The sequence below is a fragment of the Nycticebus coucang genome, chromosome 24 (assembly GCF_027406575.1).
Source record: "Nycticebus coucang isolate mNycCou1 chromosome 24, mNycCou1.pri, whole genome shotgun sequence".
In the NCBI taxonomy this organism is placed as follows: Eukaryota; Metazoa; Chordata; class Mammalia; order Primates; family Lorisidae; genus Nycticebus; species Nycticebus coucang.
This window is the reverse complement of record NC_069803.1, coordinates 20,890,967-20,918,467: the sequence shown is the minus strand read 5'-3', so window position 1 is coordinate 20,918,467 and position 27,501 is coordinate 20,890,967. Positions and strand designations below refer to the sequence as shown.

Sequence of the window (27,501 nt, the reverse complement as noted above, 5' to 3'; positions counted from 1 at the left end):
TGAGTTCTGCTCATCTGGGCAGACTTCCTCCCTTCTTCCATAAAGGCTGCAGAAGACATATAGCTGTAACAGGACCCTCTTCAAGAACCTGAAGAAGAGCCCCCAGCCCAGACCTCGCCATGCTCCGGACTGTTCTGGACCCTCCTCAGAGATGGCTGAAGGAGGGGAGAGCGTCCCGGCAGCTGGTGCTGGTGGTGGTATTTGTCGCTCTGCTCCTTGACAACATGCTGCTTACTGTGGTGGGTACGTTCGGGGGGTCTTTGTGCTGAGGGTTAATTTGAATTTGGGCCCCAGCAGGCAGCACGCACTAAGGTCAGTTTCAGCAGTGACTCGACTTGAGAATTCTTTCTTTTTATGCTCAAAACACACAGAGGTTGCTGGGGGCTGGAGGAAACTGCAGGAAATGGAGTCTGAAGCTTGCAAACATTGTTGAAAGACTCCAGAGTTTCAAAGACTAGGAAGTTCAAAGATGGCCAGACCGAAAGAGAGGATGGCCCGGAGCCAGTACTGGCCGTGCTCTTTCTTTCCTTCCCAAACTGTCTTCCCAAGGCGCTGATGACTCCACGTGCCTCTGGGCAGGGAGCATCTTCTAACCGCGTTGCCTTTCCAGCGTCTGCCCTATAAAAATAGCCTACTGTATTTGGATACTCAGCGCCTCATCAAGACTTACCTTTCTGGCAGTTTATTTCCTTTGGAGTCCTGCCTTTTTCTACTTGACACTCCTGTACTCGTTACATTAAGTTGGACCAGGGTATAAATGGGTACGAATAGTTGCCCTCCTGGGTAAAACACCCGCTTTTAAACAAGAATCTTCTGGAGACAATTTAATCCAATACAGTCAGTTCTCATCATTCGCGTTTCTATAGTTGGAACCACGTTCTATAAAGTTACTGCAAACATCCCATTAGCAAGTCTTGAATCTTTGCTTTTGGGGGAAATTCGTGTGCGTGTGTGCGCATGCGCGCACGCACGTACATCGCATCACACGCACGCACATTTACGCACGCACGCATCACACGCACGCACATTTACGCACGCACGCATCACGCACGTACACATGCACGCATGCGTGAGCGCACAGATTATAATCTTAAATTCTAAGCTTCCCGGTAGGTCTATTTTCTTTTCAGAAGACAAAGACATTCAGAAGTGTTACATGACTTGCCCAGGGCCACCTGTTGGCACCACTAACAGGCGCTTTTTAGTAATCAAGCCCATCTAATATTAACAGGCCCCACAGCTGGGGCTGCCTGCACTCCCCTGCCCTGACTCCTGCTGCCCCCCATCCTCAGGTCATGTCTGTGTGACAGCTGAAACAAGAAGGCAGAGCCCACCTTGTTCTGCACGCAATCTGCAAAAAAAAAAAAAAAAAAATTGTGATAGCTCAGCGAGTATTGCGTTTGGAATTACAAAAAAATCTTCTTGAATAGGGGAAGTAGCCAATATGGAAGCGACGAATAGCTAGGACTAAGTGTCTGATACTGGGCTGCATTTAGGAACTATAGCTAATAGGATAGTTCGAGCAGCAGAGCGTTTCAGTAGGCTTTCAATCATGTCACTTAGATAACCTCCTGGAGCGTAAAAGCAAACCTCACCCTAATGCCCCAGAACCTAGACGTGGTAAAAGGGCAACCCATCCTTAGCCCCCACCACGTGTCCTTCTTGGCTTTCAGTGCCCATTGTACCCACGTTCCTGTATGCCACGGAGTTCAAAGACGTCAACTCCTCTCTGCACCTCGGCGGTGCCGTCACGTCTCCGGTGTTTTCCACCGTCTTCTCCTTCTTTGACAACACCACCGTGGCTGTCCAAGAAAGTGCACTCAGTGGCACAGCACCGACAAATGGCACTCCTGGCACCATCCCCCCTCCAGTTACTGAAGCCATCTCAGCACATAAAAACAGCTGCTTGCAAGGCACAGAATTCTTGGAGGAAGAGAACACCCGTGTGGGGGTGCTGTTTGCTTCAAAGGCTATAATGCAACTTCTGGTCAACCCGTGTGTGGGACCTCTCACCAACAGGTATCTCAGGGGGGGCAGAGCCCACAGGGAGCTCAGGAATTGGAGGATGAGCTGAGGTATATCAAGGTGGTTAGAAGGGAAAAAAGAGAAATACGCACTTGTCTGGTCTCCAGGGCAGTCAGCCATTTGGAAAGCTGGTTACTCAAATGATAACACATTATCGATGAAACATCACGGGCTTTAGATTTTCTTAGTGATGTACACATTGAATATGGAGTACCAAGAAGAGAACCAGTTAACAGCAGTGTGCTGCTGATGTTTTATATTCTGTGCCCTGGAACATGGCTTGGACAGGGTGAGGGTGGGAAGGGAACAGTCCTATTGTAATCTAGAGCACCAGCTTCCCGGTCATTGCCGTTAGGATTACCCCAATTGTTTTAAAGGGATAAACACTCCACCTAGGCTATCCTTTCCGCAAATGAGAATCTTGACCGTGGTCTACAGGTAAACTTGCATGTCTGTTTATTTGCTTGTACTCATTTCCCACGTCACGTTTCATTACCACACCTGGATTCAGAGGCATGCTTGACCGTGTGCTCAGATAACTGTGTTTCTGCTCCTGCTCACATTATAAACGCAAAGTATGTGAATGCCCATTGGAATTGTGTCTTGAATTTTCTCACTTCCTTTTTAGGATTGGATATCATATTCCCATGTTTGCTGGCTTTGTTATCATGTTTCTCTCCACAGTTAGTAAGTCATTTTTCCTTCCTCTTTTCTTCCCTTCACGGACTGTCTTTGATTTTATCATGTGAATTTGGGGTAGAGTGCAGGGTGGCCAGAGAGTAATTAGGCACCTGACTTAGCTGACTGGGAAATTGATTTAAATCAGGGGTCCTCAAACTCCACATGAGGCGGTGTGATTGTATTTGTTTCCGTTTTGTTTTTTTACTTCAAAATAAGATATGTTCAGTGTGCATAGGAATTTGTTCATATGTATTTTTTTTAAACTATAGTCCGGCCCTCCAACGGCCTGAGGGACAGTGAACTGGCCCCCTGTTTAAAAAGTTTGAGGACCTCTGATTTAAACTCTTCGTAGTTTGTGGTATGGGAACTAGAACTGTGGTATGGGAACAGATACTTTATTTCCTTGATCTAGGAAATTAGAAATGCTGTTAGGGGCGGCGCCTGTGGCTCAAAGGAATAGGGTGCTGGCCCCATATACTGGAGGTGGCGGGTTCAAACCCAGCCCCAGCCCAAAACTGCAAAAAAAATAAAAGGCTGTTTGAATGTGTATGCTATGGTGTCTGTGTGTCAGTAATTCCTTGAGAAAGTTTAATACAAACTTCCTGTCTTCAGGAAGAGATCATATTATTTTGATATGCCGCGGTAAAGGGCAGGTAACAAAAAAAAAAAGAAAGAAAGAAAGAAAAAGAAAAGGAAAGGAAATTGGACAACAGCATCTGGAACATTCTGAAAGGTCTTTTTTTTTTTTTTAATACATTAAAGGTTAGAGCTTAGGAAAGTAAATTTGCTAAAGCAGCGAGAAGGAGAAAGGCAAATAGTCTACCCAGTAGTCACTAAATGTTCCTAATAAAATGGAGATGGGATAAAAATAGTAAGCAAGAAAAATAAGTCTGGAAATTGACCCTGAGAGGTAAAATAAGAAGGAATGGATGGGGTTCGTGTTTGGGGATTCACTTTGCTTCTCATGGCTCTGCTGGTTCTCTGTCTCCTTCCTTCCTTGTGTTTTGTTTTTATTACCTTTCTGTTCCTTATCTGCTTTCTCTATTCCTCTTCCTCAACTTTTCTTCATTTCCAGCACAGGACTTGACTCAGGCCAAGGCAGTGTGTAACAAGAATGCGTTGCATTCAGGGCTGGAAGGTTGTCTTAGAACTGCATCTTCCTAGGGAAATTCTAGCTGAATGAAATAAAATTAGGAAATTCAAGTTAGCAACGTTCACTGCAATTCTAGAAGCTCAGCCTATGCTAGATAGCAAATTAAAAAATAATAAGGTGCTTAGCCAGGCGTTGTGGCGGGCACCTGTAGTCCCAGCTGCTCGGGAGGCTGAGGCAGGAGAATCGCCTAAGCCCAGGAATTGGAGGTTGCTGTGAGCTGTGCGATGCCACGGTACTCTACCGAGGGCAATAAAGTGAAACTCTGTCTCTATAAAAAAATAAATAAATAAATAAATACTGAATCTGAATCTGAATAAAAAATATATATATATATAATAATAAGGTGCCTTATTTCATCAAATGAATGTGGCTTAAAATGTATTGCATAAAACTTTATGGAGCTCATGTATTATGCCTCGATGGCTGCAGTCATGTAAAGAATGAAAAGACATGTTTCCAGGTACCCAGGAGGGTATAATGGTTGCCTAGGACACAAACACCTTGCAAAATAAGGTAATGCAGTGTGCTAGGGGATCCTGAACTTTTCAGCATGAGGTCTGTGCTGATTTTCTGCCAAGAACTCATGTTTTAAAAGCTTTTCTTCTCTGTTTTTTTCTTTTTTGTTTTGTTTTGTTTTTGAGATAGGATCTCGCTCTGTTGCCTGGGCTAGAGTGCAATGGCATCTTCACAGCTCACTGTAACCCCAACTTCCAGGGCTCATGCGATCCTCCTCTGCAGTCTCCCCAGAGATTACAGACACCCACCACCACACCTGGCTAATTTTTCTATTTTTTGTAGAGATGAGGTCTTGCTATGTTTCTTAGGCTGGTCTCAAACTCCTGGCCTCAAGTAGTCGTCCCACCTTGGCCTCTTAAAGTGCTAGAGTTACAAGTATGAGCCACTTGCCGGGCCTAAAAACTTTTCTTATCTACCTAATTTTATGTATTAAATAACTATTGTTTCCATGATATAACCACTTTGCTCTACTGAGTTGACCTAATGGTAGCCAAAAGAAAATGTACTTGATGTTTAGGGTATTCTTTTATTATCATTCAGTGTTTTAAAAATACTTAAAAGAGGTTGCTGACACTCATTACTACCCTAAACTTCCTAACTAAACTAAACTTACTACCCTAAACATCCTAAACTAAAAACCACGCTTAATGCAGTTAGGATGGTAATGGTGGCCTATGTAAAGGGTGCAAAGTGGAAAAAAAACTGTCTTAGTCTTCCTGAATGGGATGACCGGATATTCTGGTTTGCCTGGGATTGAGAGGTTAATCTGTTTAATGTTGCCATCAAGGAATCCCTGAGCTTGGGTAAGAAAAGAAGTTTATTTGGCTCATGGCTCTCTGGTCTATTTAAGAAGCCTGGTGCTGGCCTCTGCTCAGCGTCTGCTGAGGGCTTAGGGAGCTTCCAATCATGGCAGAAGGCAGAGGGGAGCCAGCAAAATCACCTGGTGAGAGAGGAAATAAGAAAGGTGGAGCTGGGAGGTGCCAAGCTCTTCTTCTTTTTTTTTTTTTTTTTTTTTCCTGAGACAGGGTCTTGCTTTGTTGCCCAGGCTAGAGTGCCGTGGCCTTAGCCTAGCTCAAAGCAGCCTTCTGGGCTCAAGCAATCATTCTATCTCACCCTCCCCAGTAGCTAGGACTACAGGCAGGTATAACCATGCCCAGCTAGTTTTTCTATTTTTAGTAGAGATGGGATCTTGCTCTTGCTCAGGCTGGTCTCAAACTCCTGACCTCAAGCAGTCCTCCTGCCTAGGCCTCCAAGAATGCTAGGATTAGAGGCATGAGGCCTTATGAAGACAACTTTTTAACAACCACCTCTCAAAGGAACTGTAGAGTAAGAACTCACTTATCACCCCTTGTTGTTACACCTCCCCCCCAACAATAATCTATACATGAAAGATCCACCCCTATGACCCAGACACCTCTGTTAGGCCCCATGTCCACCCCGGGGAATCAAATTTCAAGCTGAGATTTGGTGAGGACAATCAACCCATATCCAGATGGTAGCATGGGGCTTCCCAGGATAGAAGACTTTCAGTTTCTGTGGAGTTTTTTTGACTTTCAGTTTTAAAACCAAGAAAGTTCTGGTCAAACCAAGGCAAGTTGGTAAAAGGATGTGGAAATAGGAGACTGAAGAGATTGGAAGTCAGAAAGTCAGGAAAGGGGAGACCAAGAGGGTACGTGTTAGGGAGAAAAGGGGGTAGGTAGATCAGTGGGATCATGCCAGGAAGTCATGGGAGAGGATTGTAAACGCAACCAAAAGACATGTGTGATGAATGGGCAGAGAGATTATAACATTCTTCGACTCTGACACCTTGAGGAGAGTCTTCTCACTTTAGGAGACGCTGTTCTGGAATTGGAGGTGAGACACATCTGGGCTTACTGCCCTGTGATCCCGTTTCAGATAATATATTCTTTGATTCCTAGATTATTCAGATAATGTATTTCTATTTGGTTCTCAGCAGCTGTAGTATGTTGGTTTCCAGTGGACCGCACCTCTTCCAGGGCATGAGCTGAATATCTGGATTTCACATCTGCTGTAGACTCCAGCAGAACTGTATGTTCGGGATTATTTTAATAAATACTGATTTGATTTGGTTAAAAGATTTTCTATATCAGGCAAGGGGTGGGAGCTGGCTGAATGACAATATATTATTTTCTATTCAATGCCAGTAGTCCTTGAAGCACAAAACATGGCTCCTGTACCCAAGAAGACCCAGTGGTGCCCGGCAGTAGTAAAGACCACCTCTGGGTGCTGCACGTGGAGGACTAGGAGCGGGGCTGAGAACTAGGTCCCAGCCTGAGGCATTATGCTTCACAGACGTTCCTGATTCCAATGAATGGGATGTTTGGTTCTTAGCAAGAAGTGTAGAGACCCAGCCTGATTTCTCAGTCTTTTTGCCAATTAAAAAGCAGTTTCCATTCTTTACTTCCATCCTAAGTGAAGGATGGAAGGTTAGTAGACAAACGGGGACCAGTCATCCTGACTTATTAAAACATAAGCTTGGCTGGGCGTGGTGGCTCATGCCTGAAATCCCAGCACTCTGGGAGGCCTAGGCAGGAGGATTGCTTGAGGTCAGGAGTTTGAGACCAGCTTGAGCAAGCATAAGATCCCATCTTTGAGCCCAGGAGTTTGAGGTTGCTGTGAGCTATGACTCCACAGGCCTCTAGCCTGGGGCAACAGAGCAGACTCAGTCTCAAAAACAAACATAAGTATCATGACTCACATTTGCACTGTCATGGGCGTGTCTTCTGGCCCCTGGGGAAGCAAAGGCCCTGTGCTAACTGCAGCGTTCTTGCTCTTCTCTGTCCCAGTGTTTGCTTTTTCTGGCACCTATGCCCTGCTGTTTGTGGCCCGGACCCTTCAAGGCATTGGGTCTTCATTTTCATCGGTTGCAGGTAAAACTGACACCTTCATATCTCTCTCTCACACACACCCACACCCACAAGCAAATCTCTTACTAGCTCAAACCCTGTACAATTTATATGAAGATGTTAAGGAAAATATCATCCTGGTGGGTAGAAATTGTGACTCAGAAACAAGGTAATTGTAGAGCTGCAGGCAGAGCCCATAATTCCTTAAGCTCGACATAACTTCTGCTGACAATGTGCAGATGCAGCTGGCAGAGGGCAGAACAGGCCCACGGTAAAACCGTGAAGCAGACCAGGCTTTTATTGAGTGCTGCTTGATGGTCCTGTCTCTGTCCCCTCCTAACATTTGGGGGGAACAGTAACGTCAATACTAATGCTGTTAATACCCACACAGTGTTCAAAGTATTGGCTAATACAATAGTTAGTGTAATCCCATTAAAGCTGATGTTTTATGCCAATGTACCCCAGACCAGTGGAGCTGAGAGCCACGCAGCACCAGGCTGCACTCTCTTCCCAGTCCTTCGTGTTCTCAACGTCTTCCTTGGGTCCCGCTGTTGAATAGAACAGTCTCTCCTACGTTTTCCTTTTCCTGATCTGCTCCATAATCCTTTCATTCAGGGAAATGTACTAGGAAACAATAAAAATCTATGAAATGCAGACTAAGGGGGCAGTGGGTCCTGTTACCCTTTCCAGAGGCCTTTCACTTCCAACAATATTCTGAGCAGAAGGGGTAGGCAATCTGTGGGTGTTGGAAGGCAGTGGGGACAGTATTTGCAGAATACTGTGGCTTATCATTATTATTATTTTTTTTTGAGACAGAGTCTCAAGCTGATGCCATGGCATCATAGCTCACAGCAACCTCCAATTCTTGGTTCTCAAGTGATCCTCTTGCCTCAGTTTTTCTATTTTTAGTAGAGACGAGGTATCACTTTTACTCAGGCTGGTCTCAAACTCCTGAGCTCAAGCAATCCACACACCTTGGCCTCCCAGAGTGTTAAGATTACAGGCGTGAGCCACGTGCCTGGCCTTATGGGTTATATATATATATATATATATATATTTTTTTTTTTTTTTTCTTGAGACAGAGTTTTATTTTATCGCCCTCGGTAGAGTGCTGTGGCGTCACAGCTCACAGCAACCTCCAGCTCTTGGGCTAGGGTGATTCTCTTGCCTCAGTCTCCCGAGTAGCCAGGACCACAGGTGCCTGCCAGAATGCCCAGCTATTTTTTTGTTGCAGCTTGGCCAGGGCTGGGTTTGAACCCACCACCCTCGATATATGGGGTCAGCACCCTACCCACTGAACCACAGGCGCCGCCCTGGGTTATGTTTTAAAATCCTCCTCAGACTGAAACTCTAGCTAGAATTATCTCTGAAGACATATAGGACAGGGGCCAAGGACTCTGTGTAAGGCAGACAAAGTCCCCAGGGTCTGGCTCTATCTGTCTCTTCCTGGGCAGGTCTTGGGATGCTGGCAAGTGTCTACACTGATGACTGTGAGAGAGGCCAAGCCATGGGAACCGCCCTGGGGGGCGTTGCTTTGGGAGTGTTGGGTAAGTGGCACCCAGCTGTGGCTCTAGGTTGGGGTGAGGAGGATTGAGTCTGTCACAGACCCACCAAAGACGGCTCCAGGAAGCCAGTACTTACTAGGTCTTGGAAGACAAATATTTTTCTTCTCTCCCTGGTCCAATCATATTTTGATTCCTTCAGAAATATTACTAAGGAAAAGTGAAATTTCTTTCTCCCTAAAAAGCAGAACAGGTTATTAGGGCTTAGGAAAGATCCAGAAACCCAGCCTGGTGGAGGAAGTGAAGTTTCCCATGTTAGCAGCGACCGCCTGCCTCACCTCTGCTTCCAAGCTTGGACAGAACCTGCCCTTTCCAGATGCTTTGCTAAATTCATTACAGACATAATCTTTATTCCTCAACACCACCTTGTGAAGGAGGAATAATGGCCCCCATTATACAGATGTGGATAAGAAAAGTTAAATAGCCATCCAAGGTCACACAGCTGGGAAATGCAGAGCCAGGGTACAGGTGGACTTTCTTGGCTCTGAGTCCTAAGCACCAAACTGTAAGATTATACTTTTCTTTGGGGCTCATCCCTCATACAACTTAATTGACAAGTTACATGCTTTTACTGAGCACTTACTACATGCCAAGTGCAGAAGGGATTTAGGTAAGATGTTTTCCCTGCCCTCAAGGAGTTTACAAGGTCACTGAAAAGAAAACACCCAACTCTCTTCCCCTGGCCTATGCCCCACCCTCCACCAGTGAGGGAAAGAGATGAAATAAAAACTGTTACTTGTTAGTATCCATCAACCCAAACACCCAGCCTAAACCTTGGTGTTTCCTGGACTCCTTCATCTTCAACCACACCCAAATGAAGGAGCCCCTCTCACTCACTTCTGGCTTCTCCTGGCCTCTTGGTTGGAATATGGAGCCAGCCTCCTGCCTGAGCTCTTTCACATTGCCTCCTTCCTCCACCGTGCCGCCAGAAGAATCCCCCTGAACCCAGAGCTGTGGTTTCTCCCCATGATGTTTCTTCCTAGGATATAGGGCCAAGTGGACACCTCATCTGGATACATGGGGCCCTGGTCCCCAGCTCTGCGGCCTCAGTCTTCCCCCTCTACCCTCATCTCCTCCCAAATACTCATGCTTGGGAACACCCACTTCTTTCTCCTTCTTCTCCAACTGCTCTCTCTCTTCTGTCACTTGTGTTCTTCATTTAATACAAGCTTCTTCCCCACCAGGCACTAGGAGCTTGGCAAAGCTCTCACGGTTACCGGGACTTTCTGGCACACACCACTGCGCTTACACCACCCTCTGTGCATGCAACCATTGGCTGCTGAAATTTTCATCCTATTCAAATTATTCAGTGTCACCCCCCACCCCTGCATGCTTATTCCCCCCACTAGATAGTGAACTCTTTGGGGTGCAGCGACCACGTCTTCCCCATCACCAAATCTCCAGAACCTCAGGTGGAGCTCAGCCCTAACAGGCCTTCTGTAAATGCTCACCTGGCCAATGTGAACAAGTTTCATGGCCTGGGATTCACCCTCATGTCTGGAATCTGTGGCTGCTTTGCCTTTGCAGTGGGAGCACCCTTTGGAAGTGTGATGTACGAGTTTGTTGGGAAGCCTGCTCCCTTCCTTATCCTGGCCTTCCTGGCACTACTGGATGGTGGTAAGTCACTCTTGAGACCCCAGGCAGGTGGCAGTTCAGGTGAGGCTGGGAACGTATCGTGCTCTGATGTCCATCTTGACTACTAAAGGTGGAGCGGGCATGTTTTCATGGGTGGAGGACTGCTCCATCCTGGTTAAAAGGATGTTAGATTTGCCCACGATAGGCTGGCAGCAATATTACTGGCATTGGAGCCCCCAGCTAATCACTGGGCAGACTGAACCATCTCTCCCTCTTTCTTTCCTAGCTCTCCAGCTTTGCATTCTACAGCCTTCCAGAGTCTCTCCTGAGGTAAGTAGACTCCAAGCTCCATTGGTAAGAGCTACATAGAATGGCTAAGCACAGGGGACCAGGTATGCCTGTCACACCATCATAGAAAGGTGAAGAGAAGCAGAGTCAGGAAAATTGGGCCTGTACTTGGATTTCCAGGTAATTTCACGTTTACTGTTGTGGGTGATATAGGGAGGATATTTGGCTTGATGTTGGACAAAGAGGGCAGAAGGACCTTATGTAGAATCAAGATGTGTATACGTGCACACACATGCATGTTCAGAACCAGGAGAAAATAACACTGAGACCCGAGGACTCGAGTGATAACATCAGCTCAAAGATAGAAAAAGCTGTGGAGACTACCCAGACAACCTCTTCCCCCCCAAAAAAAGACACCTTCCAAGAGCGTCTCTAACAGACTGTCCATTTGTCACAGTTAATAAACATCAGAGTTAGTATTTGTCTGACTCAAAGCCAGAAGTGGCTCTGGACAACCCATCCTTGAAGCAAGAAAGATAACAAAGTGCATAAAATATGGGAAAGTTTGGTCTAAAGACCTTGACTTTGCATTCCACAGTCCATCAACTTCTTCCAGAAGTTATTAGAGTAATATCTAATGTTCTCCAGAGCATTTTACATACCAGGGACTCTGCTTAGCACACTGTATGTGCTGCATCTTGTAAATTTCATGAAATAAGTGTTATTTTTAGCCTCCTCTACAGCTGACAAAATTGAGGGAAAACAGATGCATCTGAAAGAATGTGACACTGTGACATAATCAACACTTTTAATTTCCCACAGCAGCTGGGAGCCTTGTCTGCTGAGGCAATGCTACTGTCTGGGAACTGGTTCTACCAGTAGGACGTCTGAGCCCCACCAGAAGTAACCAAATGCCGTCCAGCACCCGTCCAGCACCAAATGCCTTTGTGCAGGTCTCCAGGCCTAGAACAGGCCTGGTCCTAGCAACCCTGCACCACCTGCCCAGCCCTATAAACATTCATCCAGATGGCTCTGCCACTGTTTATCAAGTGTCCATTGTGCCCGCTCAACAAGCAAACCCAGCTTGAGATGCGAGGAAAGCAGGGTACCACCAAATATATTTTTTTAAATAATTGGATCGGGTGGTACCTGTGGCTCAAAGTGGTAAGGCGTTGGCCCCATATGCCGGAGGTGGTGGGTTCAAACCCAGCCCTGGCCAAAAACTGCAAAAAAAAAAAATAATAATAATAAATAAATAATAAATAAATAAATAATTGGATCATGGTACCAAAAAAAAAAAAAAAAATTAGAGCCTCCTTAGGTTTTAAAAACTTTTCATATTGAGGTAATTTTAAATTTACAGAAAAGTTGTAGCATAATAGAGAGAACTTCTATATATATCCAGATTCTTCCCCAATTTTTAACGTTTTGCTATATTAGTTTAATCATTCTCTCTGCCTCTCTTGCTCGCTCTCTCACACGCACACATTATTACTACTTTTTTTTTTTTTTTTGAGCCAGTGATGAGTAATTTGACTATCTCATGCCATTATCCCTTGATAGCTCAGAGAGTTTTCCCTAAGAGCAGGACTATTTCCCCGTGTAATAGTTGTGACATTCAGGAAATTTAGTCCAGGATTATCTAATGCATTTATGCATTACATCCCTTTGGTCTCTTGTATTCTGAAAAAGTTGCTCAGCCTTTCTTTATTTTTCAAGAATGAATTTTTCGTTCTTTGACATTATTGAAGAATATGGCAATTACATGGAATATTCCTAACTTTGGTTTGTCTGATGTTTCCTCTTGGTTAGCTTCAGGCTGTGCACCCCCATTGTACTACCATCTAAATGATGCCACGTCCTCAGAGTGTCACACCTGGTGCCCACCTGCCTTTCAGCAGAGACGTTCATTTTTATCACTAGGGCAAGGTGATGCCTATTTCTCCATTGTGTAGTTATTATTTTTTAGTTTTCACCTTGAACTAATCAACAATCTGTAGGAGACATCATAAGATCATATAAATCTCCTGTTCTTCCCCAAACTTCCTCTTTATCTAGGTTCGTTATCCATTAATGACTATTGACTGAACCAGTCTTTCTGATGCAAAAACAGGTCCCATGCTCATTTGTGCCTTCTCTGCCTCAGCCTGGAATAAACCATTTCTCCAAGGAACCCAGGTTCTTTCTGATGGGGAATGGTGTTTAGAAACCAAAATATGGGCCCTCAGTGTGCTCCTCACTGTTGAGATCTACCTTTTTCTAGGCCATGTCAGGGTCTCAGGGCAGGGTTAGCACACATTCAAATTGAGACCTCCACTGATAGCCCAGCTCCATAGGATTTTTTCTTGATTTTCCCATTCCATATTTTTATCACCCTTCCTTTATAGTAAGAATCCTAGCCCTTCCCCCCAAATAAAAACATTTACCTATTAGCCAGGTGTGGTGGTGGCTCACGCCTGTAATCCTAGCACTGTGGGAGGCTGAGGTGGGTGGATTACCTGAGCTCAGGAGTTCAAGACCAGCCTGAACAAGAGTGAGCCCCCATCTCTACTGAAAATAGAAAAATTAACCAATGTCATGGCAGACACCTATAGTCCCAGCTACTCGGGAGGCTGACGTAAACTCTTGAGTCTGAGAGTTTGAGTTTGCTGTGAGCTATGATGATGCCATGGCACTGTAGCTAGGGTGATAGAGTGAGACTCTGTCTCAAAAAAACCAAACCAAACCAAAACTGTTTACCTATTTGTGCAATTCTATAATGCTTGTGATTTATATATCCATGCTAAGACCAAAAGCAATCCTACCAAGATGTGTTTTAAGATTTTTGCAATTTTTTTCTTACCCTTAGGGAGTAGTCAAAGTACTGTGTTTACAAATTACTGTATTTGCATTGGTTCTTTTTTCCACCTTTAGTGTGATTATACAATGCACAGTGCATTTAAAATGCAATTGTGTCCATTTGTTTTTCTGTGCATTTAGTTTTAGTTTTTTCCTTCGTTCTTGTTGATTCTACTAGTCTGTTCAAGCTGCCATAACAAAACACTACAGACCTGGTGGCTTAAACAACAGATATTTATTTTCTCACAGAGCGAGCGAGCTATGGTGTCCCTTCCTTTTCTTATAAGGACACTAGTCCTATTGGATTGGGGCCCCACCCTATGACTTCCTCTAACCTTAATTACCTCCCTAACACCTTATCTCCAAATATAGTCATGTTAGGGGTTAGAACTTTGACATATTAATTTGGAGTGAGGGGCACAGTTCAGTCTATAACACTAACATAATTTTATTTTTTTAATATATAGAACATGACCTTATAAAGGTTAAAATTATTTTAAGAAGTATAATCAGACAGTGTTAATCTCTATCTTTCTACCGTCCCAGTCTCCCACCCCCACCACTCATAGATAACCAACTTTATTACTTTCTGGTTTATCTTCCCTATGATTTTGCATTTGTTACCCAAAATAAATAGTTTATGTGGTTTTTTATTTCCTCCTCTTTTCTTACATAAAATGTAGCACCCTATGTATATTCTGTGTCTTCTCCTTTTTTTCCTCACTTAATAATATATTCTGAAAATCGCTCTATGTTAGATCATAAAGTTCTTCCTTGTTATTTTCCAGCTGTATGGTCCATACACATCATGTGTGTTTAAAACATATGTTATTCAATCTCTTATGTCTGGTCACTTAGGTAGTTTTCAGTATTTTGTGGTTGGAAACAGTGTAGCAATTGATAAACATACACAGTAGAACTGAACCTCCATAGTCAACCACATAACTACATGGACCATCTCTTTAAGTTGACCTAATTTTCATAGACCGGACATGCACCACAAGTACCTATCAGTTCAGTAGGCCTAGTTCTTCATGTTGGCCATTTTGTTATAGTCCCTTGGGTGGTCGACTTACAGAAGGTCTACTATTTATGAAGTTTAGTACTGTTGGCAATAATCTGTAGAATAAATTCCCAGAAGTGGGATTGTTGGGGCAAAGGGTTTATCAGACTTCTTTATATACATAAAGAAGTTTCTTTACATTGAACTATATGTGAGGTGAGCACATTGTTTTAGTTTTAGGGTCTCTAAACGTCTTAATCCACCTCGTGGGTATGCAAAGAGGGTTATCAAAAAACTATCAAATCTGTTAAAAGGAAGAATATGGTAAACACCACAGACGATTAGGACAGTGCTCAAGAAGTTTGAAAGGAAACTTTCCAGTTACTGAGTCAAAGAACATTCTACTCAGGGGATGGTGCCTGTGGCTCAAAGGAGTAGGGCGCCGGTCCCATATACCTGGAGGTGGTAGGTTCAAACCTGGCACTGGCCAAAAACTACAAAAAAAAAAAAAAAAGAAGAAGAAGAAAGAAAATTCTACTCAGGAAGGTCAAAAGGAGACTTTCTAGTTTCTTAGTCAAAGAACATTCTAGAAAAGAAGGAACCATTTGAGCTTGACTGTGAAGAGTGAGTAGGTTATGGAACTGTGGAGAAGAGAAGGCGGGTCATTTAGGCAAAGGCAACAATAATGGCTGAGGGACTGCTGGGGTGCAGTGAAGGAGTGTGGGGTAACCAACTTTAGCTGGGATGAGAACATGCCCCAGACGAGGGGACACTGGAACTGGGCAGTTAGGCTGGTGTTTTAACCCAGGTGTTCAAGCTGCTTCGCTGTCCCAGTGTAGCATAGCTCAAAATGGTTAGAACAGAGACTTGAGAAAGGTTGAGAGGCTTTTTGACTTATGGCCTTTCTACCCAGTTTTGGAATTCACTGGGATTCTTCCAGGACAAGTGCCAGGGAATCTAGTAGAAAGATTCAAGTCCAGGAGTCCAGACACTTGTAGTCCAATCCTGGCCTTGCTCCCAATCCACTCTGACCTGGTTGATAGTCATTTGAAGGTGGGAATCACTCTCCTTCTGAGACCGTGACAATACCTCCTTGTGCACAGAAGGGGTCCTGCCTCCACTCACTCTGTGACATCAGGCAAGTCATTTTCTCTCCCTGGCCTGGGTTTCCTGGTCTGTGAGATGATATAGAAGGTCTTTAAGTCCCTGTATGCACATTCTTCGATTCTGTGAAAATAGGAGAGATGTATGCACTGTATGAATGGAAGCTTTTTGTCATTCATGTTCTCAGAGTATCAAGGGGACTCCACTCTTTACGCTTCTCAAAGACCCTTACATCCTGGTGGCTGCAGGTAAGCTGGCAGTGGCTTCCCATTGGGCCAGTGGCGTCTGGGCTTCAGGCAGCCACAGTGGCTCACAGCACTGTCTCTGCAGGTGCCATCTGCTTTGCCAACATGGGCGTGGCCATCCTGGAGCCCACGCTGCCCATCTGGATGATGCAGACCATGTGCTCCTCTGAATGGCAGCTGGGTAAGTGACCTTGGCGTTCTACTTAGGTCAGGGCAGGAGACAGGTACTGTGGACCTTTTTACTGGCCCAGGTCATCAGTGTCATCAGGGACAATGTGCTTCCTTCTTAGAAGGACCTTCCACGTCCATGCCCATGAATCAAGCCCGAGTGGGTGTGCAGTCCCTCAGAGAAGAAGTCTGAGAAAGGACAGGGTGGGAGAGGGTGATCAAGCAATCAAGGGGTCATATACCTAGCTGATCGCCAGTCTGATGACCTAGGTTTTTGTTTCACTGCATTGACGGTCTATGCAGACTTCTGCAAATCACTTAGTATTTATGTGATTTACTTTTCCCACATCTAAAGTGAGCCTCATAATTCTATCTAGTTCAAAGGGAAATGGGAGGAATAAATGATATAAAATGTGGACATCCTTTGTACCACGTGCAATATTAATTAATATGCATCACCATTACCACCCACACTTTCTTCTCTTCAATTCTCTATTCCTACAGTTACCCTTCTGCTATCTTTTCACCTCTGAAAAAGTGCTGGGTTCTGTATTTCAGCAGAAAGCTCTGGGCACAGGAGAGAGAGCCCCAGGATCCTCTTCTCCATGTAGAGACTCAAAGAGGAGGCTCCAGCCCTTCCCAGGAAGCCGACGCAAAGGGGATAGAGAAGGCTACGTGCAAATTGCTTCATCACTGCAGAGAAGAGAGGCTTATGGGGCCAGAGAGGAAGCTGATAAGAACCTGATATAGCTTAGAATGCAATAAAAAGCACTAAATCTAATTTTTAGGGGACAGTGATAAGCAAGGCTCCCAGCTGCACTCCTAACCCCAAATTGAATTTTTTTTGGGCTGCAGCTGCCTTTGAACATGATAATTAATTGAGTTAGTCAGTGTTCAGTGCAGATGACGCATCCCTGGCCCCAAGGCTCTGGCTGGTCAGGCTCTTGGTGCTGGTAAACAGCTGAAGCACAACCCTACTATAGCATCTCAGTTACTAGCCTGAGTTAACAGTTACCACTTACTCAGTTACCAGCCATGCCACCCCCCAGCCCCCTTCATCCACAGCTTTCCTCATGCTATCTGGTTTGTAAAATCTGACATCAAAGGTTCTCAGGAGAGCTTGTTACTGATGCTAAAAGAGGCCAAGCAAAGTGGCTAGCTACCTGTAATCCTAGCACTCTGAGAGGCTGAGGTGGAAGAATCTCTTGAGCTCAGGAGTTCAAGATCAGCCTGAGCAAGTGAGAGACCCTAGCTCTACAAAAAATAGAAAAATCATCCAGGCATAGTGGTATGTTCCTGTAGTTCCAGCTACTTGGGAAGCTGAGGCAGGAGAGTCCTTTGAGGCCAGGAGTTTGAGGTTGCAGTCAGCTGTGATGATGCTGTGGCACTCTAGCCGAGGAGAAAGAGCAAGACCTTGTCTCAAAAAAAAAAAAAAAAAAAAAAAGCTAAATGAGCACCATAATGCTCTCTAGGTATTAGGAGAGAAGAGAAGTTGGAGAAACAAATGACATAAACTGAGTGACTTTGAGCAATTCAGTAAACACAAGCTTTCATTCCCATTAAGTTTCCAGATGATTCCAATATAGTCAGGCAGTGACCACTCTTTAAAAACCACTGCTTTACATGAAGAACACCTCTCAAGGTTGTTGGGAGGTACAAAAGAGTCAAAGCTCTTGTGCGATGTGTAGTGTGTGACTGAGTGCTTGCTAGGTGGTCTGTTGTCCACAAGGTACTATCACCAAGGGGAGGAAACAGCCGAGGCTTTGAAAACAGGTCCTCCTGGGTTTGAATCTTGACCTAGTCACCTATAGATTATGGCCTTGAATAGATTCTTTAATATCTTTGAACTGTGCTGTAGTATGAACTCAAAATTTATGTGTTGGAAACTTAATCCCTAATGCAATGGTATTGAGAGGTGGGACCTTTAAGGAGTGATAAGGTCATGGAGGCGCTGCCTTCATGAGGGGATTCACTCTGTTATCACAGGAGTGGTTTAGTGATGAAATGTGGTTGTTTGGTTCCCTTTTCCTCTCTCTCCATGTGATGCCCTTGTGCCATGTTATGCCCCAAGAAAAAGGCCCTTGACAGATGGCCAAGCAGATGCTGGTGCCATGCATTTGGACTTCCCAGCCTCCAGAATCATGAGCTGAATAAGTTTCTTTACTTCATGAATTACCCAGGATTGTGTTATAGCAGCAGAAACAGACGAAGAAAGATTTTACTCTTTTTATTTGTGAAAACGAAGATTCTTTTAGGGTCGTTTTGATCTATGTATTCTAAGTGGATCAGCACAGTTCCTGGAATAAAGATATACTCGGTAATTTTTAAGTTACTATTATTACTATTTATATATTATTTTGTTTAAATAATTCTGATAGTCACACAATGGGTAATCCCTCACCCCTTGAAGATATGCTGTGAAAGAATATACATGTTTCTACAAACATAGAATTCAAAACACCTATTTTTGCACAAAATGCTGCTGAAACTTGTGCTATAGCCAGGTGCTAAAAACAAGTTACAAGGATTGAGGAAAATCTCATTCAGAAAATGTCACACCGTTTAAAATGATGTCAAGGGGATGTATCTAGGAGACTACAGGGCTTCCTAAAGGTGCTTACTTCCATGTATTAGACCAACAGCTGAGTAGTTATAACCTCTACATTTTAAAAATCAGTGACATATAAACAAAGGAGCACATCACTGAATAGGTTGCCACCTGCACATATGGACACTAAACAAATATACTAAAGTGTGCTTTACTTCCAATCTATGGGAGAGAATATTAAAAGTAAACAAGTTGTCAGCCAGTCACTGGTGAACTGTTGACTTTTGGTATAACTGCAGTCGTCACAATGATTTTATTAGGACACATTGTTTCTTCTTGGCACAGAGAAGCATAAAAGGGCTGATGAGACCCAAAAACACTCGCATTGCTAATTCCCAGCACTCCCTTCATCAGAGCCACCTGTGCTGCCACCCTGAGGGTGCGGAGTAGTGCAAACAGCTGGATTTGGAGCGAGACACCCTAGTTTCAAGTCCTGGCCCTGTCACTCACCAGCTACAATGATCATAATGAAGACCAGTGCTCCTAGGCTAGGCACTAGACTAGGCACTTTGCACTAGGTGCAAAAAGCGTGATACGCACTATTTTATTTAAACATCACAACTAGCCTGTCTGGTAGAAATTGTGATTATCCCACATTTCAGAGGTTTCTTAATCTAACCCAGTTTCCCATGCTCTTTCGAATTCTGGGCCTTGTGGAACTCCCTGTCATTGGCAAGCATTCCTGTGCCCTCATCCTCTTCTCTGAACACTTCATCTTCTTGCCCTAACTAAGCCACAGATGTTTTCTGTGAACACTGTTTTCCTGAAGCCTCATGGTAGAAGTCCATGCCCCTCTAGACTTTGCTATCCTTGGCTTCTTCTGAATCTTTTCTCCTTTGTAGATGACATGGTTAGATTATACCACTTCACCCCTCTTCATTGCAACCACTGGTAACCCCTTAGTTGCCCTTCCTCATTCCTTAAAGCTGCCAACATCTGGCTCGGATCTTTTTTCACCTCCACTCCTATCACTATTTGGGGTGACTTCAGTGTCCACGTGGATAACATCTTAGTTATTAGTTCCTTAATCTACTCTCTTGCAGTTATCTTTTTCCCCTTTCCAGCTTACCAATCAACCTTCTGTATGCCTGGACCTTGACGCCAGCATTAATTATATCCTCTCTGAAATCCCAGTTCCAAGCAATCCAATTATAATCTTACATTTTCCCCTACTCAGATGTTCTAATATCTTCATATTTTTGAGATCACCAATCCATTGGCCTAAGTTCTTTTTCTGTTTCTATCTCATGCCCTCACTTCTTTCTTTACTCAGCTTGACTTTAATGGTCCATCATTAGTATCATTCCATTAAAACTCCTTTCTCCTGCTGGGGTAGTCACCTAACAAAGCCTTAGTTCTGATTAAATCTATCAGTTGCCTACTCTTTGCACCTGCACAATGATGTGGTACTGTAGAAAAACATACAGCCAGGCTGTTGGTCTCGCCTTAAATTTATGGCCATAAGTCTAAACTGGGTTTCGTATTGCCCAGCCATCTTTCCCTAAGTCCCTAGTTGTGTCTTCCTTCCCACTTTCCAAAATTAATGTGTAACTCTTCTCCATTTAAACTGCCTATAAACTCCCACCTTTCCATCATTCTCAGATGTTGACTTTGCCTCCTACTGATTGAGGAAACAGAAGCAGTGAGAAGGGAACTCACATGCTTTCATCACAAAACGTATTCATTTCTCTGCACCTGTACCCATCTGTACTGCCTTCCCTCCAATTATGGTTGAAGCTCTCAGCTCTGAGCAAATGTCAGACTCCTCTTTTGGACTCCATCTCCTCTCATCTCCTTTGCTGGATGCTCCTCTTCACCTCCTTTGCTGACCTTTAAAGGCAGGAGTCCCCAAGGCTCAAACCTTGGATCTCTGTTTTTCCTATTTGATCTTTCATAGATGATCCCATCCATTCTCATGGGTTTAAGAATCACGTGTAAACCAATGAGTCTCAAATGTTTCTCTCCTTGGACTTGTATGTCCAACTGCCTGAGATCTCTGCACATCTCAGTTATTTCAAGCCTTTCATCTTTCCCTCAAGCTATTCCTCTTCTACTAATCTTCCCCATCTCTAGCCACCCAACTGATTAAAACAGAACCTAGGTTATCCTTGGCTTCTCCCTTCCCCTCCTTACTCCCAAAGTGTCTGCACCAAAAAAAAAAAAAAATGCCAACTCTATCTCCAAAATCTCATACTTTATTTACTTCTAAGCTCAGTCCATCACTTTTCTCATGGACTCTGAAAAGAATCTTCTGGCTTCCACTCTTGTCCCATGAACATAACATTCTAAAAGACTTTAGAAAATATAAATTAGATTATGTCATTCCCCTCCAAAGCTTCTTATGGCTCTAGAAAAGAAATCCCAAATTCCTTCCTAGAGCCTGCATTTTCTCACTTTCTATTTGGTTCTTTAGGCTTCAGCCCAGTGACTCTTCTTTAAGTCCTTGTCATTTGCATGTGGTGCTTTTTATTTTCCACTTGAAATGCTCTCTTTTGGCCATTGAAATCTCAGCTTAAGTCCCACTTCCTCAGAGAAGCCTTCCCTGACCCGCAAACCCCAGGTGGCTCTTCTCCATCACTCTGCCATATCGCCATATTCAGTTTCCTTCACAGAACTTACTGTTCTTCAAAATCATCTTTTCACTTATTCGTTTACTTGTTTATTGTCTGTCTGCCTTCCCTGGGTACCCCCAAGAGCTAGGATTTTATCTTCTTCACTGCTCTATCCTTAGCATAGAATACCTGGCACATGATAAAAGTTCCTTAAGATGAAATGAATGAATGAGATTCAGAGAAGGTAAGTAAATCACCCATGGTCACAAGGCTAGGAAGTGGCCAAGCCATGATTTGAACCCAGAACTGTGTAGGAGGCACCAAAGGTCATATCTTGAGAACTCTTCACTCTACTGTCACAAAAACCATCTGGCCAGGGCTTCAAGTTATAATACACTTTACATCATTATCTAATTTACTCCTCTCTATAACCTGGTATGGTATAAATTGGAGCTTCGCTTTTTCCACATGTGGAAACTAAGGCTCAGAAAGGCTTAGCAATTTATCTAAGGTCCCTATCAGAGCAATAGAAGGTCAGGTAAATAGGAAGATAGGAATATACTCCCATACATCTTTCTCTAAAGCTCGTGTTCTCAACGCTGAGGATCAAGGGGTTTTTGTGCATGAGAATGGCTCAATGGAGCCTGTAGAGAGTGAGTTGGCAGGGCCCCCGCAAGCCTGGGGGAACATTCAGAGAATGACCCTCCACCTCTTCTCCTCCTTTCCCAAAACAACAATATTCCTTTTTCCATGCTCCCTCTTCCAGAAATCACTTAGCTCTTTCTTGGTTTAGTTAATCTTTAGAAACTACACAAAAATCCTTGTGATCTTTCCCTTTTTACCTTTTAACATATGTTAATGAAGTAGGAACCATTAACAGGATGATTGGTCTTTGATAAAGTTATTTTCATTTTCTAATCATATTGTAAGACCAAAAATGTGTCTTTTGTCTACTTTTCTGTAAACGACCCTGATGAGATACTATAAAATAAAGTTGATTTTATGTTTTGCTGCTTGCTGCAGTCATCAGCTGCATCAGACCTCCCAACCCCATCTTTCATCTCTTGTGTCTTCTCTTGTGTTTTATTTTCTCAATCCTCACTGCTTCCACTCTGGTTTGTTCCCCTTCTCTGCACAGGCTCGCAAAAGAGCCATTCATGAGGCAGTCCAGGAGGGGAGCTGGAAGCAGTTGAAGTGTTTTGAGGCTAAACAAAGCCCTGACCCTACAGCAAGCAGAGGGGTGTGACAAAGTGGTTTTGGGATCCTGGAAGGTGACCAGGGTTACATGTGCTGCAGAGGTGTCTGTGTCTTTCTCCAGGTCTGGTTTTCTTGCCTGCCAGTGTGTCCTACCTTATTGGCACCAACCTCTTTGGGGTGTTGGCCCAAAAGATGGGGAGGTATGTAACCTGAGGATCTGGGAAGAATGCTGTGAATATAAGATGGGAGAGCACTTTGAGGTTGTCCTTGCACTTGGGATGATGAACAGCTTCTCTGAGGTTGAAAGTTTAGGAGAAGTAAACACTGACAAAATCTGTCTACTGGGAGGATGGGGGAGGATGGGTGGGTGGAGAGGTCAGTACAGAGAAGGGATGGTTCTGAGCTCTGAGTTGGTTGCTCTAGAAGAGGCAGTGGATACCTGAGGGTTTCTACCTAGTTGTTTCCAGCTGTTTTCTACCTAGTTGAAGACATAAAATAACCCCCAAAGAGACCTTCTATGAAAAAAGCAGTACTTTGGGGGCAGTCATTGTCAAACTGTGATTCTTGGAACTCCAGAGAGTTCCTCTGATGCCTCAGAGGCCACCCAGGGGAAAGGATTGGGGGCAAGGGGTGTAACTCTAGATTTTGTTCCTGCACTATAATGAGAACAGTTTTAATTTTATTTTTGGAGTTTAGCATAAACATTTTGAAACTAAGTTTAAAAAGCACTTCCAGAGTGGCACCTGTGGCTCAGTGAGTAGGGTGCTGGCCCCATATACCAAGGGTGGCGGGTTCAAACCCAGCCCCAGCCAAACTGCAACAAAAAAATTGCCGGGCATTGTGGCAGGCGCCTGTAGTCCCAGCTGCTTGGAAGGCTGAGGCAAGAGAATCGCCTAAGCCCAAGAGCTGGAGGTTGCTGTGAGTCCCGTGATGTCATGGCACTCTACCAAGGGCAGTAAAGTGAGACTCTGTCTCTACAAAATAAATAAATAAACAAATAAATAAATAAACAAAAAGCACTTCCATGGGAAATCAAAGAAGGAAAGAAGTTTCGTACTTTTTGTGATTTTCAAGACGGGCCACAAAGACTAAATCAAATAAGGATATTAGGAGGGAGTCTAGACGGAGAAAAGCCTGAGTTACACATGGGGGCTGCTCCCAAGGGTCAGCGCCTCTCAGTCAACTGATTACTCTCCAACGGGAAGGAAGAATATGTCCATCACACCTTCACTACATCTGCTACGGCAAGAGGTGTGGAGCCAGGTGGGAGGTGAGGGCAATAAGTAGATGGGAGACAGCTCCCCAGGGTGCAGATCCCTCATCTTCTCAGGTCCTAAGGCTGCTGGAATCAGGGCTGGCAGGACTGGACGGTGTGGTGGTGACAGGGTGGCAGGTGGAGGGGACTTTTCCCCTTCACACAGCTTGATGGTGGCTCTTTTCTTCCAGGTGGCTGTGCTCCCTGGTTGGGATGCTGGTCGTAGGCACCAGCCTGCTCTGTGTAAGTATGATAAGACCTCGTCGAGAAGGAAACTTGGACATTTGAAGACCACTCTCCTTTAAAATGGGTAGAGGATTGGCTTGGCAAGGACAGTTAGGAGGACCATTTCTGACTAGGTAGGAATTGAGCAGCAGGAGAGATGCCAGGAATTGAAGAACATCCCCCTGAGGGTGGGGAAGGGGCGAGAGGGGCAGCTGGGGCCAGAGTCCGAGGCTGTGTGCACAGGCATATGAAGTTGACACATGTTGGTCTGTCTTTCTGTGGCTGACAGACCAGTGCATTTTATGACTTCACTTACTCATCCCACCCACAAGGCCCCACAAGTCCCCAGGGAGCCATGAACTGTGCCTCAGTCTCTGGCCCCAGAATATTAGTTTGAGGAAAAAGTAAAGATGGGCTTTTTTATTTTCAAGAGCCCCCTCCAAGTCCCGTAATCCATCTTCTCTGCAGTGGGGCTGAGAAGCACACAAGCACCCCAGATTTGAGTTGGAGGGGAGGAGAGGAGGACAGCAGGGCTCAGGGCCCTGCGCTCAGGACCAGGTGGAGGTCTGGAGTGGGAGCTCGAGCTCCAGGCCCCATGCTGGCTTTGCTGCTTGCCACGTGTGTGACTTCGATCCACTCACCTCGGCTCTCTGTGCTCAGCATCCTCACCTGGGTAGAGCGGATTCTGCTGGTGACCCCAGGTTGTTGAAATTATCCATATAAGCCATAGCTCAGCCTCTGGCATGGGGCGAGCCCCCAGCGAATCTCAGACAATACTATGCGTGACCTATAAGCACTCATTAAGGCATCACTCCAGAATTGTTAACAGCGTGTTACACCTTTAAGGAGTGAAAATCTGGGTAGCAGGTTTGGATGGCAGGTACCTAGGGAGGGAGCCAGGAACCTACAAAAGAGGGAAGGAAAGGTTTTTCGCTGCGAGGTTGGGAGGGCAGTGGGAATGGGCCTCTCGAGAGTGCCGATGTGTCACCCAAACCACCTGCCCCGGCTTGCTCATGTTGGGCAATCTTCTATCTTCTTGCTCAGAATTTAAACCCAAATTAAGGGTTTAAATAAAACCTCCGAATGAGTCAGCCATGGGAAAGAGGCCACTCCATTGGGTGAAGACCGAGGACAGAAGCATGTGTTTGGGTGGAGAGGGGAGGAGGAAGGGAGGAAGGATCCCAACAGAATGGACCCTTGTTATGAGGCAGTGGAGTGAGTTTTAGGTCCAAACTTGGTCTTGGCACTCCTCAGCTCTGTAACTTTGGAAAGCGCATTTAGCCCACATGGCACCAGTCTAGTTTTCAAATCTCTAAAATGGGGGGAAGGATTCTTCTTTGGAATATGGGGTGACCATGCACAGCCATCACCCCAGGCATGAGCCCCGCAGCACAAGCTTACTGTGAATGCCTTCCCAGGAAAACCCTTCAAGCTCTGCCCTCACCTCACCCAGCTGAAGTCCCAACAAACTCTCCCTCTTTCCCGTTGCAGGTTCCGCTGGCTCACAATATTTTTGGTCTCATTGGCCCTAATGCAGGGCTTGGCTTCGCCATAGGTAAGGAAACAAGAATACCGAAAGGAAACAGGAATCCCCCTGAATGTTGGCTTTGGGTCCAAAGCCTTCCCTTCCCTTTTTCTCATCAGAGGAGGTGGGCGGAGAGTCAGAAGGGGCAGGAGGGCTGCTAGGAGGAGGTGGAGAGATGGACTCATGATCTCCACCGGTAACAGGTGTTGGCACCAAGTGGGAGGACAGGGGAAAGTGAAGGGCCCAGCGGGGAGGAGCATGCCACCCACTTGGGGCAGGGCTGACAGTGCCCTGTCCACTCACAGGGATGGTGGATTCCTCTATGATGCCCACCATGGGGCACTTGGTGGACCTACGCCACGCCTCTGTGTACGGGAGCATCTACGCCATCGCTGATGTGGCACTTTGCATGGGCTTCGCTGTGGGTATGTTGGTGGAGACCCCACTCTCCCCTGTCTGTTCACCAGCTGGAAGTGGAGCGGGATCATCTTAAGGTTCCTAAGTGGCATCCTCCGGGTCACCCACTGCCCCAGCATCGTGTCTTGTAAATACATGTGACCTTGATGTGTTCCTCGCAGGCCCGACCACCGGGGGCGCCATCGTGCAGGCCATCGGTTTCCCCTGGCTCATGGTCATCACTGGGGTCATCAACATCGCCTATGCGCCTCTTTGCTACTGCCTGCGGAGCCCCCCGGCCAAGGAGGAGAAGCTTGTAAGGAGCTCCGCCTGCTAAAAACAAAACTCCTCTTCTGTGTCTTCCCGTTCTCCCTCTCCTCCTCTCCCTCTGTCAGTAGTCTCTCTACTTTGCTGCGTTTTCTGATCCCCTTTTCATCTTTATCTTTCCTTGGTGCCCATCCTTCATTGCCTTTCTTTAAATAACTGCTGCTTCTCTTACTGGGGCCGTCAGGAAGAGTCTTAGGTAAAGAATGAAAATGGCAACCTCACAAAGATTGGGGGGCATCCCGTCGTTGCTGTGGTCACTGGCTGGTGTGAATGATCAAGTTCTCTCCCCTTAAAATGGGCAGGATTCCATTGTGCAAGTTTGTCCCTTCACTCCCTCATTCATTCAGTCAAACCGTCTCCTTACAAGGGCATCTCTTCTAAAGCACAGAAACGCCAGGGAAGAGATCCACAAAATATGATTTTCTCCAAAAAGATGCCTTCCTGGTATTGCAGCCTGAGGCACCCTGAGGGGCTGGATGGTTAGGAGTGGGAGAGCCTGCTCAAAGGAACAAAAGAAGATGGGGGGGTCTGATGGGGAGCAGTGCCAGTGGCAGCTGGCCACCTGCCCGCCAGTGCTGGCACCACCCCTGTTAGGACAAGATCAAAATTATATCAGATGTTCATCCTGATGAGGGTTGATGCCCCTAGGTGCCTTGGGAGATTGTGCAGATCTATGAAGCAGAAAGGGGGCCCTGTGCTTATATATGGCATCTTTCTTCAACAATGCTAGACTTGGATGAGCTGATAGGGGCACAGAATGGGCAGCCTGGTAGAAGATGCGCGGTGAGTCTTTGCTCGTCTCTCTCTGCTGCAGGCGATTCTGAGCCAGGAATGCCCCATGGAGACCCAGATGTATGTAACCCAGAAGCCCACGAAGGAGTTTCCCTTGGGGGAGGACAGCGATGAGGAGCCTGACAATGAATAGCCGCAGCAGAAATGGTCCCTGAGCCCTGTCACATGTGAGCACAGGAGGCTCAGACTTTAGCCACCAGCTGCTGTCCTGGAACCATCACTGTGGGCTGCTTGGTGGCTGTCCTCCCTTCCTCCCCCCGTATATCTCCTTTCCTCCCCTCTTCTCACCTGTGCAACCCCTATCTCTCCCTCTGCCTTGAGGCCTCAGGCGGCCCATGCTCTGTGGGAGGACAGAGCCATGCTTCCTCCCAGGCTGCTGTGAGCGTTATTAAACTTGAGCTGTGACAAGTTCTGCAAGGGGTGACTCATTCCATGGAGGCGACGGTGAGCAGGGTGGCCCCTGAAACCAGTGGGGTGACTGACAAGTCTTGTTTTATCTGCTGTCTGATTTTGTTCGGCAGAGTCCCAGCAGATTATACAAATTTCGTCCTGTGTTCCGCACGTGTTCCTTGCTGGGTTTTCCCAGCTGCCATCGAGAA

General features: G+C 45.4%; 1 protein-coding gene across 1 annotated transcript; it reads left to right on the top strand.

The window, feature by feature from the left end:
* Positions 1 to 27,263, top strand: SLC18A1 (solute carrier family 18 member A1). Its single transcript, XM_053578232.1, has 15 exons — positions 1 to 243; positions 1,674 to 2,019; positions 2,654 to 2,712; positions 7,183 to 7,266; positions 8,697 to 8,789; positions 10,332 to 10,421; positions 10,666 to 10,709; positions 15,800 to 15,860; positions 15,943 to 16,038; positions 22,504 to 22,582; positions 23,829 to 23,880; positions 25,354 to 25,417; positions 25,693 to 25,812; positions 25,966 to 26,099; positions 26,925 to 27,263. Exons 1-15 carry the CDS (start codon positions 120 to 122, stop codon positions 27,033 to 27,035), a joined length of 1,557 nt encoding a protein of 518 aa, XP_053434207.1. The 5' UTR covers positions 1 to 119; the 3' UTR covers positions 27,036 to 27,263.
* Positions 27,264 to 27,501: the final 238 nt, after the last annotated feature.